Source organism: Sinohyriopsis cumingii, chromosome 2, assembly GCF_028554795.1.
Source record: "Sinohyriopsis cumingii isolate HCF-2022 chromosome 2, ASM2855479v2, whole genome shotgun sequence".
NCBI lineage: Eukaryota > Metazoa > Mollusca > Bivalvia > Unionida > Unionidae > Sinohyriopsis > Sinohyriopsis cumingii.
Window position 1 is genome coordinate 81773018 of NC_142962.1, and position 19731 is coordinate 81792748.

At 36.1% G+C, this 19731-nt stretch overlaps 1 protein-coding gene across 4 annotated transcripts in view; it reads right to left on the minus strand.

The window, feature by feature from the left end:
- Nucleotides 1–6888: 6888 nt before the first annotated feature.
- LOC149805279 (protein trachealess-like) overlaps nt 6889–19731 on the minus strand; it is a 233496-nt gene continuing 220653 nt past the window's right edge. For all 4 annotated transcript variants that reach the window (XM_089949123.1, XM_089949128.1, XM_089949138.1 and 1 more), the window contains one exon: nt 6889–16282. In XM_089949123.1, coding sequence (XP_089805249.1) covers nt 14802–16282 — 1481 coding nt within the window. In that variant the 3' untranslated portion in view covers nt 6889–14801. The remainder of the gene's footprint in view (nt 16283–19731) is intronic.

The window sequence follows — 19731 nt, forward strand, 5'->3', positions numbered from 1 at the left end:
GAACATATAACACAGTCAATATAATTTTTTCAGCACTGAATCTTTGATTGAAATTACAGCGTGAGATTGCATAGTTGATTCGATTCAGGTCAGCTGGAGTAGTTGACACGTCATATACTTGGATTTCGATGAGATTGTTTACAACGTTTCCGCCGAAAAGCGTGTCGATTCCCATATGCGATATTGGATACGGCATAACATAAATAGCGTTCCAGTTGTTGGATACTTGTGTGAGGTGAAAATTACTGTTACGACTCTGTGTCTTAAATTATGTAACAGAAAGAAGCGAAACCAGCAAGTTTAGTAAAATTAAACAAACAATTTATTTCCCTGGAATATAACGTGAAAATTCACAAGACTTACAGCATTATGAATTAAGTCCCAAATAATCCTAAATGTGCTATCAGAAGTCCAAAAGTATAGAATGTTCCGAATTAATTCCAATACTCTTGAATTTCCTGATGCACAATGTACCGCAATTATATATATATATATATATATCTATATATCTATATATATATATATATATATATATATATATATATATATATATATATATATATATATATATATATATATATATATTAGTACTGAATCAAGTGTTGCGGGGTATAGTGAATCTTGATTAAAAAATTTTTGTGTTCGGATATTTGCATCAATTGATTTTGAACAATGGTATGAATGGCTAACAACTGGGAGACCAGTATTTTTCTGCATTTTTTTTTTCTTCTTAAGAGAGTTGAGTTTATTTACTCCTATCAGTTGGCATTCAAACCACGCTTGTCTTGAGGGTACGGTGCAAGATCCATGCCGCGTGGTAGTTGCAATGTACTCACATTCTAGTTTAAGTTTGGCATTTGGATAACTCTACTTAGGTTAAAATGACGATATTCCAATATACGTAGCCACTGCTGTTAGTTTTTGTGATAGTCGCACTTATTTTTCCCCCGAGTACATTGGGTTACCGAAAGGAAAGATAGCCGCCATGTTGTTGATAACAATAACACTGGACAACAAATTTTTACAAAAGTCATGTTACTGAAATAAAATTAGTCAATTCTTATCAATTTTTATGTGCTGAACACGAATATGACAGTCAAATTGCAAAATTGGCTCTAGTTTTTTTGTAATCTGCAAGAAATTAATGTTTACATAACGAAATGCATTCCAATAGTAAAAGGTCAACTGTAATAGCCTACCTATAAAAAATCAAGTCATTGACTACATCTTAGATTTCTTCGCCTGTCTCTTGTACAGCTGTTCGGGAGCATCTCTGAGGAGTGTCCAGCAGTAGTCAGCCAGCATTGTAGTGGACCATTTTCCCTGGTATCTTTGTTCCATTGTTGCGATATCTTGATGAAAACGTTCGCCGTGTTCATCACTAACAATACCACAGTTGCTAGGAAAGAAATCCAAATGGGAATGAAGGAAGTGAATCTTTAGAGACATATTGCAGCCAAGTTTCTTATACTTCATCAACATGTCTTCTACTAGTTCCTTATAGTTTTCTGCCCTAACATTTCCGAGGAAGTTTGTAGAAACTAGGCCAAAAGCATTCCATGCTTGTTTCGCGTCACCTTCCAGCAAGTTGTTGAACCGGTCATCTTTGAAAAGCTCTCGAATCTGAGGACCCACAAAAACTCCCCCTTTAATCTTTGCTTCGCTGAGTCGAGGGAATTTTTCATGCAGGTATCGGAATGCTGGCAAAGTCCGGTCAATGGCTTTCACGAAGTTCTTCATCAAACCTAGTTTGATGTGAAGGGGTGGTAGCAAGATTTTCTGAGCCTCAACCAGAGCTGGGTGTTGGATATTCTTCTCTCCAATGGCTACATTCTGCCTGTGAGTCCATTCCTTCCTCATGTAGTGCATTTCCCTTGCTCGGCTATCCCACTCGCATAAGAAACACATGTATTTTGTATATCCTTGCTGCAGTCCCATTAAAAGGGCAACTACCTTCAAATCACCACAGAGGTGCCAGCTGTACTTGTTATACTCAATGGAATTCAGTAGCTGCCTTAAGTTATCGTATGTCTCTTTCATGTGGACAGCATACGCTACTGGAATAGATGGAAGAATGTTTCCATTGTGCAAAAGCACAGCCTTGAGACTCAGTTTCGAAGAGTCCACAAATAGTCTCCATTCTTGTGGGTCATGAGTGATTTTTAAAGCATTCATGAGGCCCTCAATATCGGAACAGAATATCAGATTACTTTCCTTTCTGAAGAAAGGCTCCAATTGCTGGTGGCGCTTTCGATATGCAGTAATTGTGACATCTTCTTCTAGAAGATTCCATTGTTGGAGTCTTGATCCTAGCAATTCTGCCTTGTTCTTTGATAAGTCCAAATCACGAATCAGGTCATTTAGTTCTTCCTGTGTTATTCTGTGTGGGGTTGATGATGCACCACAGTGAAAATCTGGATCACTGCATGCTGATGGACCAGGAGAAGAACAGGTCAACTCACCTTTGTCTTCGTCAGATGAATCAAGAGAATATTCTGCTGGAGGTTCTGGAATAGGAAGTCCCTCACCATGTGGAACTGGTCTCAATGCAGACGGAATGTTTGGGTAGACTATTCTCGACTTCTTTCGCTTCGTTATTCCGCCGGAAAGAGGAGGAACCAAGCAGAAGTAACAGTCATTTAGGTGGTTGCTTGGCTCTCTCCACACCATTGGGACTGCAAACGGCATTGATGACCTTTTGCAATTCAACCACTGTGAAAGCTGTGTTGTACATGTAGCACAGCATATATGCGGAGCCCAAGGCTTGTCTTGGTCACCAACCTTGCATCCGAAGTAAAGATGATATGCCTTCTTCACTTGAGAATTGATACTTTTCTTCTGGTTGGCAAATGTCACTTCCCCACAAATATAGCAAAAATTGTCCGCGGTATTAACACACTTTCGAGGCATTACTGTTCTTTATTGTACGTAAATGGATAAAATAATAAGTTTTATGTAACAGTAGCTTGAACTGTCTCGCACAACGTCTAAAATATTTTAAATGCTGAACCTATCTGATTGGGCTTTATATAGTACACTGCTTACGTCAGCTTCAGCAGCCGCCTGGCATTAGTATAATAGGCCTACACATGTATAGTACACTGCTGACGTCAACTTACTTCAGCAGCCGCATGGCATTAGTATTGCATTGCATCAGAAAATGATGCAATCAACTGTGGATGATGTGAGCATGATGGTATTATGCAATGTTGCATCATTATTCCGGATGTTGCTGCAGTCCTACTGGAGAAATTTACACAGTGAAACATAGAAAATGAGGTATATGAATATCTTCAAAACGAGAGCCAATACAAATTTTTCACGGTTATATTCGTGTTCGGCACACCAAAATACTACAGATTAGGGCCTTTTCAAGTCAGTAATGATTTCACTGTTGACCAGTGTAATGAGAATATCCTCAAGAATTTCATGGGATTATTCGGACCAATCATATTCACAGAACATTATATATTAACGTGTTGATATATCAGAAATATTAAACCATAAACACTATATGTAAGACGTACCAGTTATGTTATAAATTAAGAACATGAAATGGGTTACAGCAACTTTTTTTTTTTTTTTTTTGATGCATCAAGTGATAAAATTTAAATATTCTAAAGAAATGGGAGACAGAGGTACGCTTTGTAAATAGGGAAAGTAGGTTTTCCCCCTTAATGTGCAGCCCCTGTTATGGATAATGTAAATATTCCAAATAAATAAATACTTATAGAAATGTGGGTCATATATAAAACTGTGAAGAAAATACTAAGAAACTTGTCTGCCAGTGCTACGAAGTCTAATACAAGTAATCATTAAGCTCCTGCAAGATACAGGTCCGAAATCGGTGAAAACTTTTGTCTATATTTTTGTTTTAAATGTAGCTCATGGATCAAGTTGGGTCATAAAATAGTCAGCACGATCTAACAACGATCTTGTCAAACGAAATCTGGTCCAGTATTAACACAGTAAGACACCACAGGTGATTTGCAATAAAACTCGAGCGTAACAATAGGTCAACACTGTCTCATGGTGACATGTTATGTGGCTCATGGTGACATGTTATGTGGCTCATGGATAAACATAGTAGGTAAATCAGCCCCCCCCCCCCCCATCAGCGTTGATACTGATGGACAATATATGGATCGGATGTCACCTGTTCATTAAAATATGCAATTTTTTGCATCATGCAAATCTTTCCGGAACAAACCTAAGTACACTTTAGACAGATACCTTTGATTGGTAAAAGCCATATCTAACGCGAAAGTCAAAATGGCCATAGGACCGAGGGTTGTGTTATTCCACGTGGAATTTTAAGTCACCAAACATAGGATTTGCTCCGGAAATATAACGTGCATGTCACCAAACGAATCCTTTAGCCAACGGTAGATCCACATCCTCAAGAAATACCGGTAAGTGTATAAAATGTACACCGGTGTGTGCAGACAAATTTGTGAGACACTGAGATTTAAAGCTAATGCAGAAAACCGGAAGCGATCTAAATGCCCATGGCATAATGGCGAGAGGGATACTACACTGTGGGGCTGACAGTACTCAATAGCATATTCCCCTAGACGTTTTTACATTAAGCTATCTTAAAATCATTTAACAAAGCAAATAAATAATGATTTTGAACCCGCCATGTATTCTCAACAAAATGGCCATATATTTCTTAAGGAACTGCCTACTAGTGACCTTTATTTTTTTTGGGGGGGGGGGGGTAGGGCTAAGACTTAAGTTACCGAGATTTGCATGGAGATATGGCTTTTGAATAGAGCTGTTCTGAACTATTGAATCGGTGATTAAATCTCATTCCCTGCCTTAGCATGGCGAGACAGCTATCACTCTCCGAGTTGCAACAACGGTGACAGTTCAACGTTTGACTTGTATATTTTGTAATTTGTATTATTGTCAGTATTACAAATGTAGGATTGGTATTTTGTTATCGATATGAAGAAAAATATGAAAGACTCCTTCGTAAGTTAGACCACTGTGTGTAATACTCTGAAATGGATGACAGCTTTCCTGGCAGACAGATCGTAGAGGGTTATTGTGGTTGGAGCAATATCAGTACCGGTTGTTAGAACCTGCTAGAAGACTTGAACTTACTGGCCCTCTGCGAAAGAAAATGGGGCATGTCGTTCCAACCACAAAAATGAAGTATTCTAAGAATTTACAGGAAGAAATCACCAATCTAGGGGTACGAGCTAGCTAATGAGCAGGCAACGAAATATCTTCGGATGGAATTCTTGACACCTCTCTTGGAAAAGGCACATGGACAAGATAGTGAAGAAAGGAAACATCAACTTTGGTTTCCTGCGCTGCGACCCTCCAAATCAACAACGAAGTAAAATGTGCAGCATATTTCTCGCTTATACGACTTGGTCTTGTGGAACCCACATAATAAAGACCTAGTAAATAAGATAGAGATGGTTCAGAGGAGAGCTGCTAGATTCTCCACATATATCGAAATACTGGCAGCATAAGTGCAGTATTGAATCATCTCCAGTGGGAATCACTTGAATCCAGGCGAATCAAGGCCCACTACAGTATACATATAGTGAACACTCTAATGAACATACCTGCGGACACTTACTTGACCCTAGTGTATGGCCAAACTAGGTCAACCCACAGGAAGAAGTTCCAACCGAAGTCGGCATCAACAAATTGTTTCAAGATTAGCTTCTTCCCACGTACAATAGGGATTTGGAACGAATTAATAATTGTAGTGTCTCCTGACTTGGTATCTCACAAGCAGGAGCTTTGTAAAATCACATTCTAATGAATTATTCAGCTACAACTTAAACCTAGTGATTCTCAGGGCTGTGTCGGTCGATGCTTAGTATGTCGTCCCCGGTATGGTAGCCGGATTGATCTGAGTATGAAGGGACGAAAATGTACTGACAATCTTTTACTTACTGCTGAACTTCACATCATTACTCTTCTATTTGTCCTATCGCTACCTTCCTTCCTCCATTCTTCATCACTCCCCACCCGTTTCTTTGTAGTCAAGTGTGACTGCGTCAACGTATTTATAGATTAGTAGATACAAAATGGAACTGGGATTTTTGTCAATATTAAACACGTGCGATTGAGATCTTACTACCGATGTGAACTATATGGAACTGGGATTTTACTGCCAATATTTAAATATCGTGAATTGTATTTTATTGTCATTAATAAAAACAAGAATGGGACTGGGATATTTAATTGTCGATATTACACAAATTGCGATTGCGTCCACGTTTTATGTTACAAGTTTTTCAACTCATATGCCGGAGCACACAATATCGAAAGGGTCACGGAACCCTTATTTTATTTATTAGCTGTTAGAAATGTTTCGGCAAGTTATCGAGAAAGCTCACCGACTTTGCTTATCATCGAGCAAGGTGTAGCATCGGCGAGTTTGTTTTTGCGCGACATGTCAAACATGTTTGGATGGAATTGTTGTTCAGAGTAATGTTGCATGGGCGAACTATCCACTGAACATGTCATTGAGCGAACCGTCTTAGACCCGTGTTAAGCAAAATCAAGCAGTCGAAGCAAAAACTAAATCAGAACTTGTTTGATTAGGTCTTCGCTATTTTTTTATTTTTTTTTATAGAGTATAATAATATCTTGAGTGCGAAGGACAACTATCGTTAACAAAAAATGGGGAATCTCGGTTAAACGTTTATGAAATCCTCTTAAATCTGTGAAAATATGGGGAAAATGAAAATACAACACATCACAGATAAATCTATGAAAGCCCCCCAAAAGGTTTTATTCCTGTATTTATTATTTACACACTTCCACAGAAAATGTGGCATATATATATATATATATATATATATATATATATATATATATATATATAGTAACTCAATTTACAAAAGCAAAAGATTGATGTGATGTTTTACATTTTATTTAAGAAATATACATATAAACTATTAGACTATTATTTTGTTATTGTTAAGCTTTTAAACTGCAAATGATGCTGCATTTTGGCATAGCTTGACTAGATTACTACAGTTGGCTAAAAAAAAAAGGCAAATGGATGATCTATGGCACTACCATTTTACCAAGGGGGAGAACATTTGTGATTTTCCGTTTGAGCTTATTTTATTTGTGTGTGCTCCTTATCAAAGCCACCTTTTTCATCAATGAACATAAGATATACGGAGATACAGACATACATTAACCACAACAGTATTTATCCAGTTAAGTGGCAACAATAAATTTTGGGAAATATGACCCAAACACTACCCTCACGATAAAAAACATGGTTTGTGCCTAATTACAATTCCTAGAAGATTATTCTCTCTCTCTCTCTCTCTCTCTCTTCAAGGTATCACAACACTAAATAATTTATTTACACTTCCATTTTAAGTTAGGGGTGACAATAGGGTTCTTCCAGTTGGTTGAAGAAATAATAAACCTTTAAGTTTAATTATATAGCAAGCTCATCATGTTTATACACCAGAATTATAAATTCCTTAACTTTTTATGAACAATGAAATCCACAAGCTGTGATCTGTGTACATGTCTCACAATATATCATATTATGTTAAGTATAAATACACTCAAGTCGTGTACATGTGCAATGTACAATATTATACTAAGTATAAATACACTCAAGTCAGCAATGTATCATATTATACTAAGTATAAATACATTCAGGTGGTGCACAAGTCTCACAGTGTACCATAGTATACCAAGTATAAATACACTCAAGTTGTATACAAGTCTCTGTACCATATTATACCAAGTATAAATACACTCAAGTCAACAATGTACCATATTATACCAAGTATAATTACACTCAAGTCAACAATGTACCATATTATACCAAGCACAAATACTCATATCAACAATGTACCATATTATACCAAGTATAAGTACACTCAAGTCACCAGTGTACCATATTATACCAAGTATAAATGCACTCAAGTGGTATACAAGTCTCACAATGTACCATATTATACCAAGTATAAGTACACTCAAGTCAACAATCTACCATATTATACCAAGCACAAATACACTCAAATCAACAATGTACCATATTATACCACATATAAATGCACTCAAGTCAACAATGTACCATATTATTCCAAGTATAAATACACTAAAGTATGAACTGCACAGATCCAGATTTTCATCCACATTATGTGCAGGTAGATCCAAGTCTTAACTGTTCATTGTATATTATTAGTAGTAGGAAGAACAGGGAGGACCCTGGCCCCATAACCTAGAAACCAAGTACAAACTTGGAAATTATGCTCTAATTATAAAACATTTGTTTATAACTTTGCTCTGATAAAGGTTTTGAATCACAAAAATATGGAGGTTATTTAGCCATTTATACCTCTATATACCTGCCAAATTTCTAAAAGATTGAGCAATTCTAAGTGTAATTTTTAATTTCTGAATATGTTTTTTTACTTGTACTTTTTTGTATTCTGGGGCCTGATCTGCAAGAATGGTGGTGGTAACAGCATGTGTCTTATGATGCTGTTGCAACAAAATGCTCATTTTATGCAGACAAATATTGTAATGACATGATAATGTTTAACCGGCAGTAAATTAAAAGCCATTTTTAAACACTCAGGATGAAAACAAAATATTAATCCTTATATAATATTTAGCCTCATTTTATGAGAAAAATAAAATATTCTATAATACAATCCTAATTTGATTAGGACCAACATAAAAGAAAGCAAAATATGATCAGCCAAAGAAAAACTAAGGACTAAAAAATTGGCAAGTTAAAAAATTAAACATAAATACATAAATTTATGTCTTTGTGCATAACACACACATAATATGGCAAGGTACTGCATGTTCAAAAGCATACAAAATTTGATTATATTCATTGCCATTTACTTTCGAAGTATAAGAAATATATTGAATGTTAAAGGCTTCAATTCTGTTCATAATATAGGACATTTACTGATATTCATAACAAAGGACATTGAATGATATTGATAACAAAGGACACTAATGATATTCACAACAGAATATTCAATAATATTCATAACAAGGGGTATTCACTGATATTCATAATATAGAACATTTAATGATATTCATAACACAGAACATTTAATGATATTCATAACACAGAACATTTAATGATATTCATAACACAGAACATTTAATGATATTCATAAAATAGGACATTTAATTATACTCATAACAAATTAAATTTAATGATATTCATAACAAGGGACATTAAATTTTATTAATAACAAAATGACAGTTAATGAATTTGATATTCATAATATGGGACATACATTTCTCCCATGTAAAACCCATGAAGTTATGAAAAGCAGGGGATGGGATTTTCATCAGCAAAAGTTTTCTCAACAAAAAAATTTCACAAAATGTTGTAAAGGTTGGAGAGGGACTGGTCATCTTTGTTCAAATCATGGGAGAATAGTATGCAAATGAAATTGGGTTAGAAAGGTTCAAGCTGAGTCCCAACATTACTCACCAATATTATGGGATAATAGCAATTAAATGCTATCAGTAGAGAATAGCAAGAAAATTATAAATAACAGGTTTCAGAAATATTAGTTACTTTAAGTTATGCTGAGCTGTAAAATGTGTCCATAAAGGGCGATATAGGGTCCACAAAATTTGGTAATTTTGAACACGTGTCCTATACTTAAAAGATACCAATAAAAGTTAAATAATGTAGGTGAACATTAGAAATGGGTTTCATTACCAATGCCCTCACATGTCACTACGGCTAATATGCTGCAGCTGATTGTTTATGATGTTCACATGGAGTGAGTTAAAGAAACCAGACATGCCAGTGTCAGAAGTACAAAAGTTAATGTTGCTGCTAAGGAGCTAGCTCATTGTGTCATTGCAGTTAAACAAGCAAGAGGAACAGACTTTCTTTCTTTCAAGAGAAATAGACTTTCTTTCCTTCACAAGAAACAGACTTTCTTTCTTTCATGAGAAACAGACTTTCCTTCCTTCAACATATACTTAACAGCAATGATAAACTCACTTAAGATCAAGAGTTTCATGAGACTCAAACCAGATTACAAACTAATCAATACAGGTGCCTGAATACTGAGTAGCAGAAAACTTTCTTTGACAAGAAATGTCGACTGTTGCAGTAGAATCCTCTTGGGATATCTAATATCTGATGATATGATTGTATTTCTATTGTGATATTTATATTATTAGATGATATGCTTGCATTTCTGTTGTGGTATTTATATTATTAGATGATATGCTTGCATTTCTGTTGTGACATCTTTAGTTTTTGATAATATGATTGTATTGCTGTTACTGCTGCACTCTGACCAAATGGAAAGCCTAACTCTTTCGATAAATAACTGTATGCCCTTGTTGTGTTCAGCCAATATATGAATTCTTCAATGGTATACCCTTAGAAAGTAGAACCAATAAACCAGTGTAAACAACTGGCATTGTTGCACAAGGAATGAGAAAACATTGCATAAACTTTTGTTATTTGTATAAAAAATTAGTGTGGTTGACAAAATATCAAATGTGTCAAGCATGATAAGAGGTCACGAGATAGGTTCTCCAACTGTATGCCCACACAATGCTGAATCAGATAAAAGTTGTCTGGACCCAACATGCACCTAAATGACTACCTGACTAGTTCCTGTTTCTACAAATTTTAAACAAGTCCCACAAAGGCATTTTCACTTTCAAAACCAGTGTCATGAGGACTCAACTATTTATGAATACTGTCTGTGTCAGTGACATGTCCAAGATTATCCAGGAATCTACTGGATCTGAAGCCAAACTCCTAGCATGCCAAAAGGGAGACAAAATAGAGCTGTGGTAACTAAACATATTGTACGTCGTGTATTAAGCTCCAACATGTTATATCCCTCAGATGATCCTGGAGTCTACTGGAATTGAGGTCAAACTCACAGTCTCTCAGCTAGGAGACCAAATAGAACTGCACTAATTAAACATTCTGCATGTGCACAGATGTGATTCTACTATTGGTAAGACAAACATACAGTCTTAAAGGCTGTGAACCACACATACCAATGTATATCTGAATCTGTATGTTTGAAAATTAAAAGAGAAAAAAAAAACTGACAAAAGAACAAAAAACTATTTTGATACAATGCCCGTACTTTCCACACTTTGTAGCAACCAGTCTACTGAGGAACTGCTCCTCCAGTACAATAATGCATTCTAAGTAATCCAATTAAGATTTCCTAAACAATGGCTGATTTGTGTACACAACAAGCTTTACATTGATTACCCTATTGCTGTAATTTGGAGAGTTTAAAGCAAAAGGAGCAATGTTTTTTTAGACATTATAAGTAATAAAGGGATCACAGGTCATTCGTAATGGCTTCTGAGATTCTGATAAAAATATTCACTATTTTTGGCAGATGTGAAATGAAATGGAGACACCAACCAAACACTGATTTTGGCAGAAAAACTTGAGTAAATGTTTTGAGTATTTCCAACTGAATATTTAAGAACAGCCCTTATCTGTTTTTGGTCAATTTATGTCAAAATGCCAGAATGTATGTTATGTCCCAGTGCTAAAAAAAAACCCTACCAGCCCAGAAACATTACAAGAAATTCAGCAATGCTTGGAAATCAGGGTTTAAGCAAGTGCAGGCAATTAGCAAAGGTCTTGTGTTTGCATGGTGTGTTTCAGGCAAAATGCATTTTAAGACAGTATGTGGAGGAAGAAATTATATAATCTGCAAATATAGACATCATCGCATATGAGCAATGATTCTTGTTCGAGACTGGATCAAAACTAGGAAAAGCAGCTGCAGTGACTTTATAAAATTTGTGACAGAGCACAATTTACTGTTCCTCACTGCTGATCATTTTACTAAACTGGTTAAAGTTGTTTCCAGACTGCACTTAAATTTCAAGCCGATGTACAAAAACAACACACACTGTCACTCGGGTCCCTGCACCCACTTTGACATAAATGTTGAAAATATGTATAGCAGTCAGAAGTTCAATTTTGTGATTGAGGATACATATTATCTAAAGAAATCAGTCCCCTTAAAACATGTAAAATGGAATTTGTATAAAAATCTACTGGTTTAGAAGCCAAAATATTGATGTACTTGTTCTAGCACATGCATGTGTCAGTGTACTAAATTCATACATATCTCCCAGACCATCTTGGACTGAAGACCAATTCCCCAACAAGAAGATGAAATCTGAATCATAGAGATTTGTGAGAACTATTGAATGCCATTGCATTTTAGTCAAATTATAAACTGCAGTGTTATCATGTGATTCATCTATGTAGCATATATTATCTCTATGCTTTTGAATATAAATCTATACAGTTGTTTCTTTTCTGCACAAAGTTTATTTCCTCAAAAGATGTTAGAGAATTAGAGTTCATGGTGTGAATAAAGGTACCCCCATTATGATGTGTAAATATAATGTACCCCATTTGTCTTTGCTATAATCTAATCTGAACGCACCTGTGCTTTAGGGATGTCATCATATTTTAAAAGCATTATTTTCATATTTTCAAAAGCATGTCAGCAATGATGAAAATGAGGTATTGAGCCCATTAAATTGACTTATTCTATTCCTACTTTATTTATTTCACTTCATTTTATTTCTGTGATGATGAAAACCAATTATAAAATGTCAATGTCCTACTTTTTTTGTTAAAAACGTAACCAGTAATGACACAGCCTTCTAAAGAATACATTTAAGGGTGCCCCAGCAGTCAAATAGTCTAATGTGTTTACTCTGACAGATCACTCACATCTCACCAGTCCACACTGATTGAAGTCTTGGCTCGACCAATGTGGATATGTGAGAAAGCTTTACAATAGCTTCCCATGGGTCAGTGGTTCTTCCCAGGGTTCTCCCAGGCTCATACTCCACCAAATATACTGGCCACTATGTTATGACCTATCATGTACTAACAATAGCATTAAATCACTTAGAATATAACTGAGTAAAAGGTTATGCTGTACAACTTTAACTGAACTTACAAGAATGTAATGTTGTATTTATCTGATGGAAAAATAAGGATGAGAGATTATTATCAAAAACATGAACACAACATATGTATCATCAGAAATTTTTCTACACTTAATTTGGCGAGGAAGGAGAATCAAATAATATTTACAAATATTTGTTATAATTTTAAACTATTTCTTCAGTAAGAAATTTTTTAAATTATAATAAGAAGTTCTCATTACAAAAACAATTTTTTTTAAGTACAACAACAAAATTATGTTTATGGGCTTGGCATTTTAAACCACAGCAACATGTTATTTAGTATCAGGGCAAATGAGTAAAGTGCCTTGCCTAAGTACACACTATGGTAACTGAACTTTGAGTTTGTAGGATTCTAATCTGCACCCTTCTGGTTGCAAGTCTAGCATGCTGCCAAAATCGATGGCCTAGTCAAAAGTACCAAAATTATGGATGATGCTATCAATTGGTGGATTGTTAGAATTAACTAGAAATGTGTTCATGGAACACAGATGCTCCACCACTGTGCATGAAATGACATAATTTAAACATTTACCAAAGTGTCATGGATGGACAGAAAATATAACCCAATATGCCCCTATCATAGTGGGGCATTAAAACACAGTACGCAGCATGACAAGGGCCTTAGAATTTTTATTACTTATTACATTCTTCATAATTATTGATGTACCTTGCAAGGTTTATAGGTTGCTTGTTGTTACAAGGCAGTGATTCCCAACTGCTGTTTCATGACCCAAATCAGGGATGTCAGGACATTCTGGAAGGTCACAGAGGGTTGCCAGACTTTTTTTTTAAGGGTGGCCAAACTTATCACAATGTGGAAATGGGATTGTAAGGCCCAGAAGAAAATTTTTTTTTTTTGGGGGGGGTTGCAGCCCAAAAAAAAATGGGAACCACTGATAAAGAAATTAAAGTTTTCATTAAATCTGATCTTGTTCATTTCTTTTTTTCTCCTTCATTTGTATACTATTAAATGTTTCTTAATTGATAGGTATTAGATGAAATAATTTATAAGATGAAATAATTTATCTGCAAAAAATGGTTAATAATAGTACATGTAATGAAAACTGAGTTATCAGTACTTATGGAGCAGCACAAAATTAACTCATTTCTGTGGAATGAGTTATCGTGTATACTTGCTTTTAAGTTGGTTCTAAATGCAAACTGCACTGCACAGACCCAGATCTGCCATCAAATAACACAGCAGCAGATCTGAGTCTATGTATTTTGTTGGGAGTAATCAGTAGAACAAACAAAACAGACCCTGATCTGCTGGCATATTATACAGAAGTAGATCTGAGTCTAAGTTGTTTTGTTGGGAGTAATCAGTAGAACAAACAACATAGACCCTGATCTGCTGGCATATTATACAGCAGCAGATCTGAGTCTGTGTTGTTTTGCAGCTGGACTGGACTTTAAGTGCATATATACATAAGTAGTTTTAGCTGTTTTGAATCTGTCCTGGAAATATGAGAGCAATCCATCTAAATCAGTACCAAGAAAATTTATAACAATAATTCTTAACGACATTGGCAGCAACCCATTTTGGTATGTGATACACCTACATTCCATGCTGCTGGTTTGGTTTAGATGGGATTAATGAAAAAATTAGTATGTATACAGCCCTGCAGACAGGATGGATTGATGAACAAAATTCAATCCTTAGATATCCATTACTTTAAATGAGAACACAAAAAATGTACAAGGGGGACATTTCTGGTGAGAATGTGATGCTAAATGGACAATTTGAGAGCAACTTTACATTCTTCTATATACTGCCAAGAAGGTACTAGTACTGTCATTAAAAGTTACGAAATGTACAGTTCTCATGAGGAAAAAGGTGAGGGATACCATGGCCCTGCAGACTTTGACTCATAAGCAAGAATTCCTGTGGACCCTCCAACATTGTTTGAAAAATTATGATAGCCATCAACTACTGTAGATACTGCTCCATTGTGGTAATGAGGTACACTTAAATATGTAGACTTTTCTTGATCATAATCCATTGGAGAGGCTATCATTGGGGGGAAAGAGTAAATTTTTCCTGCTGAAGTTCGATTGTGGTTGCTTGAGCTGATCACAACTGACCCCATGCTAACTCCACATGGATCATTAAATGAAGGGTCCTGAAAAGGGGACTGACCCTTTTCTTGTGGTGACACAGAGGATGGGGGAGTCATACTATAGGAATCTGTAAGGGAACTAGGAAGGGAGACAGATAAAGGGCTTGTACTAAATACAGACAGGTTTTTCGATGGCAAAGAAATTTGGGGGATATACATTTGGTCCTTGAACCCCTCCACATCAGGAGGGGTAAGCATTGCCATTGAAGATGTGGTTGTAGATGGAACAGTCAGATCACTGCATGGATAACAACCAGGACGGGAACTGCTGCTGCGAATCACAGATTCTCTGTTGGCATACAAATTGCGAAGTAATGTTGAAGCGGGTAGTGAGTCGGGGACTGTGGTTTGTGAGCCAACCCACTGAATTGTGGACTTTTGTTTCTGAAAAGAAGACAAGTTTCTGCAGTTATCCTTTGGCTTCAGAGATAGCTGATCCATATCTTTTATACTTGGAAGGTGTTTACTCATCACTTCCTCCAGCTCCTGAACAGAAGTCGGTGTACGTTGCGTTTGCAACATGCTAGTTGGAATAGTGTTTCTTGAACTGTGTCCTGGAGATGCTTGAAGTAGCTCAGAATGAAAAGGAGATGAACTCTGTTTGTCACAGATGCCAGGCTTCACTGACAAGTCCTCAGGAACTTGTGGAGAAAGTAGACTGATAACAGACTGAGTGTTGTCTGTTTCATTGGGACTCCCTGGTAGACTTAAATCTGGCTGTGAATGTTGATTGCTTGCAAACAATTTTTCCTTATTAACCAAGATTTGACTTTTGGTCTTTTGTTCTAAATCCATACCACAAAGTTCTGACTCATTTGTAGAATTATCACAATTTTTCCCAATCTTCCTGCCTTCTATTGCAGAAGTGTTCTCATCATGATCGCTTTCTCTACGCCTTTTTCGTGGCTTGTCAGCCTTCCGTCTGGAATTTTTGCCATCACATTTAAAATTGTCTGAGATATCGTTTAAACTAAGGAGACTGCAGTCCTCAGCTGCTCTGTCCTGGAAGACATCATTATCATCATCACAGGTATTGCTGCCACACAATGACACTGACAATTCATTTTCTCCATGTTCCTGTACAGGCGCATCGCCAAGATTGATATTTCCTCCTGAAGATTTGTTGCCATGCTGGTCCCCTGTGTCAGATTTTTCTACATGGTCTCTGCCTGAGCTTTGATGACCTTAAAAAAAAGAAATGTATTCAATTATTTACAGTTAGCAGAGAAGACAGTTTCTTATATAGGCTTCATGTGAAACAGACACTCTAAATGTAGATGACATGAATTTTTGTAATTGAATTATATTTAATTTAATTGTCCATTATTTAAAAATGTTTAAATTAATAAAGCCATGAAGTTGAAAGGTAGATACAATACACTGATCATCAAACTCAGGAATAAGTGTGCATTATTTTTGTAATGTTAAGACCACAATGAAGATGCCTCTAACTGAACCTTAAATAATCAAGGGTGGTGAATCTGTAATAACAACTGAAATATCTAGATGAGTTATATTCCTTTAAATCAAGACTTGCCAAATACCTTTAAGACTCCTTTGGGAAAGACACTTTTTAAGCTAAAACTCACAATGCAAGAAGTTGTGTCAGTATGATAGAAAACAAATTTTAAAATAGAACATCTCACCTTCTGCATATTTCATGAAAATTAATTAATATTTGTTGTCATGGTTAAAATGCTTTTTTGAGATCATGATTCTGCCTGATGCATCATGTCATTCTTGACACCATAGCAGATTTCAAAATCAGCTTTACAGGACGAGTGGAATGCATATTCATGTCCCTTTGAATGCCATTGCAACCACTGAAATTCCTGTTTCCTACCATTATTGGACTTTGTGATATTTAAGTTGCCTGGATTTGGGTTTTACACCACTGGCACATTTACCGGTAGATATCTTGACAAACTTTAAACACCAAAGTCAAACCGACCCAGTTTTATGCCACTCGAGCTCTTGAGTAATCCAACATTAATCAATTAACATCTTTAATCATGTCCATATTACTTTTGATCATGCATAGCATAAACTTTAATCAATCTCAAAAAATTTAATCACCAAAGCTGAAAATACCTTACAGAGAGATTCAGGGCCCCGAGTGACCAAGTGGTCTAAAGCACTCTCCGTTACAGATCACTGCCATCTCACCTCTGTCTGTGTGGGTTTGAGTCTCAGATTCAGCCAATGTGGGTATGTGAGAAAGCTTGCCAGTAGCTTCTCGTGGGTCGGTGGTTCTTTCCAGGGTTTTTCTGGGTTCTTCCTCCACCATTAATACTGGCCGCCATGAATAGCCTATCGTGTGCTGAAAAATGGCGTTAAACCCTACAACAACAACAACAACAACTGAGAGATTCAAATGAATATCTATTGTTTTATGCCAACTGTACTCCTTAGTAACCCATCCAGAATCAATAAATTTAATTAATCCTTTCCAAATTACTTCTGCTCACACATAGTGTGATCCATCTTGACAAGCTTCAATCAATGAAGCCAGCCACCCATGCCAACAGAATCAAAAGGAGAAATTAGCAAATACATTGTATTGCCCTGCTTAAGCCAGTTCACAGTGACATGATCACACGCAGTTATGTAAATATACCACAACAGAACTAGAATGTGAAAAAATGGAAAAAGTTAAATTTTTCACAAATAATTTTGCGTAGACACAAGATTTTAGTGAGTAATGGGAGAGATGAGAGACACCACTAAATTTTTTGCTTGAGGAAAAGAACCTACATCCAAGAGGTTCACATGTATGCCAAGTGTCTTAACCCTTAAAGTGCTATATTGTTTTGCAGCACAAGATCCCTCAGTGCTGAATTGTTTGAGAAAAAAAAGGAAGAAAACTGCACAGTTTTTAAACGGCATGCATTTCAATAAATATACACAATAGATACACAAACCCTATATGAAAAATGATGGTGGATGTATAAACTTTAAGATTAGCATCAAGGTACATGCGCAAGTTCAACATACTTGCATGTACAGGTGCAAATACAGGTAAAATTACAAGTTTTGACTGTATTTCATCTGTATTTAATAGTTATCCATATATACTCTGTGTCCTTTATTCAAAAGACTAGACTTGCAAAGCAAACCAATTACAATTTTTGTTGTTTTACTCAGCTCATCAGTGTTTAGTTCTAGTCCTTCACAATAACTGTCAAGGTCTCCACCTGTTTTACCAGCATAAATGTGGTGGCCAATACAATATCCACTGCTTGCCTCGCACACCTGGAGCAGCTTTATGCCAAACTTGTTAGGTTTGGCAGGGTTATAAACTCGAAATTTCAGACGACCTTTCCAAGGGCAGGTAGCTTCATTAAAACTGAGGTTCATATCTGGTGAATAAACCTCAGCAAATGCTTCAGTTTTTTCAATCATTGGGCAGATCTTGTGTAAAGTGTCACCTTGATTGTTTTCGTTGTCTGCCAGGTGTAAATTGCTTAAAATAGCTAGAAATCTATCCCTACTCATTTTTTTGCTGAAGTATGGGGTTGATATCATATCATCAGTAGCCCAGTATGAATCGAGATCAGATTTATGTACCAAACCCATTGCTATAATCAATGCAAAAAAAAGAGTTTTAGCTGCTCAGGTGTGACAGGCTGCCATTTTTTCATGCGACTGTTCTCCTTCAAGTCTGCTCCATGAACTCTTTGATCTGCATAACGATTTGTTTGATCTACTATCAAATGCAATAACTCGTCATCAAGAAAAAGTCTTAAGTAGTCGATAGGTTCGCTATTTGCCATTTCAACATTTAATTTTGAAGTACCAGTGAATGGGGGGTTAACAGGCATACCATCTTTTCTCGTCCAGCCAGCATGTACATCCGACTCCAGTTCCACGTCGATTCCTGGCTCAAAATCACTCATGGTTATTTCCATCAACACTTCGCCAGCTCCAATAATTTCATCCTCCTCAAATCCTTCAAAATCATTGTCGTCATCACTATCAGAATTCAGTATTTGTTGATAGAAATCACCATCATAATCAGCGTCAGCCATTTTAATTTTTTTCAGGTACCACGTGCTCAAAAGCGAGTATTTGTAAAACTTCTTTGCTCAATGTTTAGTAAAGTACAACAGAATGCTTGTTCCAGGCCTTTATAAACCAAACAAATATAGTTTTACAAGCAGTCATGGCAAGTTGAAGTAATAGGATGTGTACATTGTTGCCTACCTGGAAAACGACTTAAGTCGCGACAAGCACTACGAGACCTCGAACGTCAGCACAACTATTGTCGCGACTAGCACTTTAAGGGTTAATAAACAGTCAAAATAAAGTTTTCCTTGTGTTTTATGAACAACTACCACCATCTTCTCAAAAATGTTCTATCTTTACAGAATGTAAACTTAAGTTAATGGTCAACAAACAACTATATAAATTTTTATTATTTTCATAGAAAACTAATTCTGTGAACTATGTCCAAGACCTACATCATGTGAAACAAATTTAAATAAAGTTTCCATTTCAACTGAATTGCATTACTTCTAACAAGAGTGTGTGAGAACATATCATAACAAAGAAACCACAAGGGTTTACCTGTTGTTTTGTGTTCACTGGTGATTTGTAATGAATGAGGCCCTACTGAAGAAATAAATATTTATTA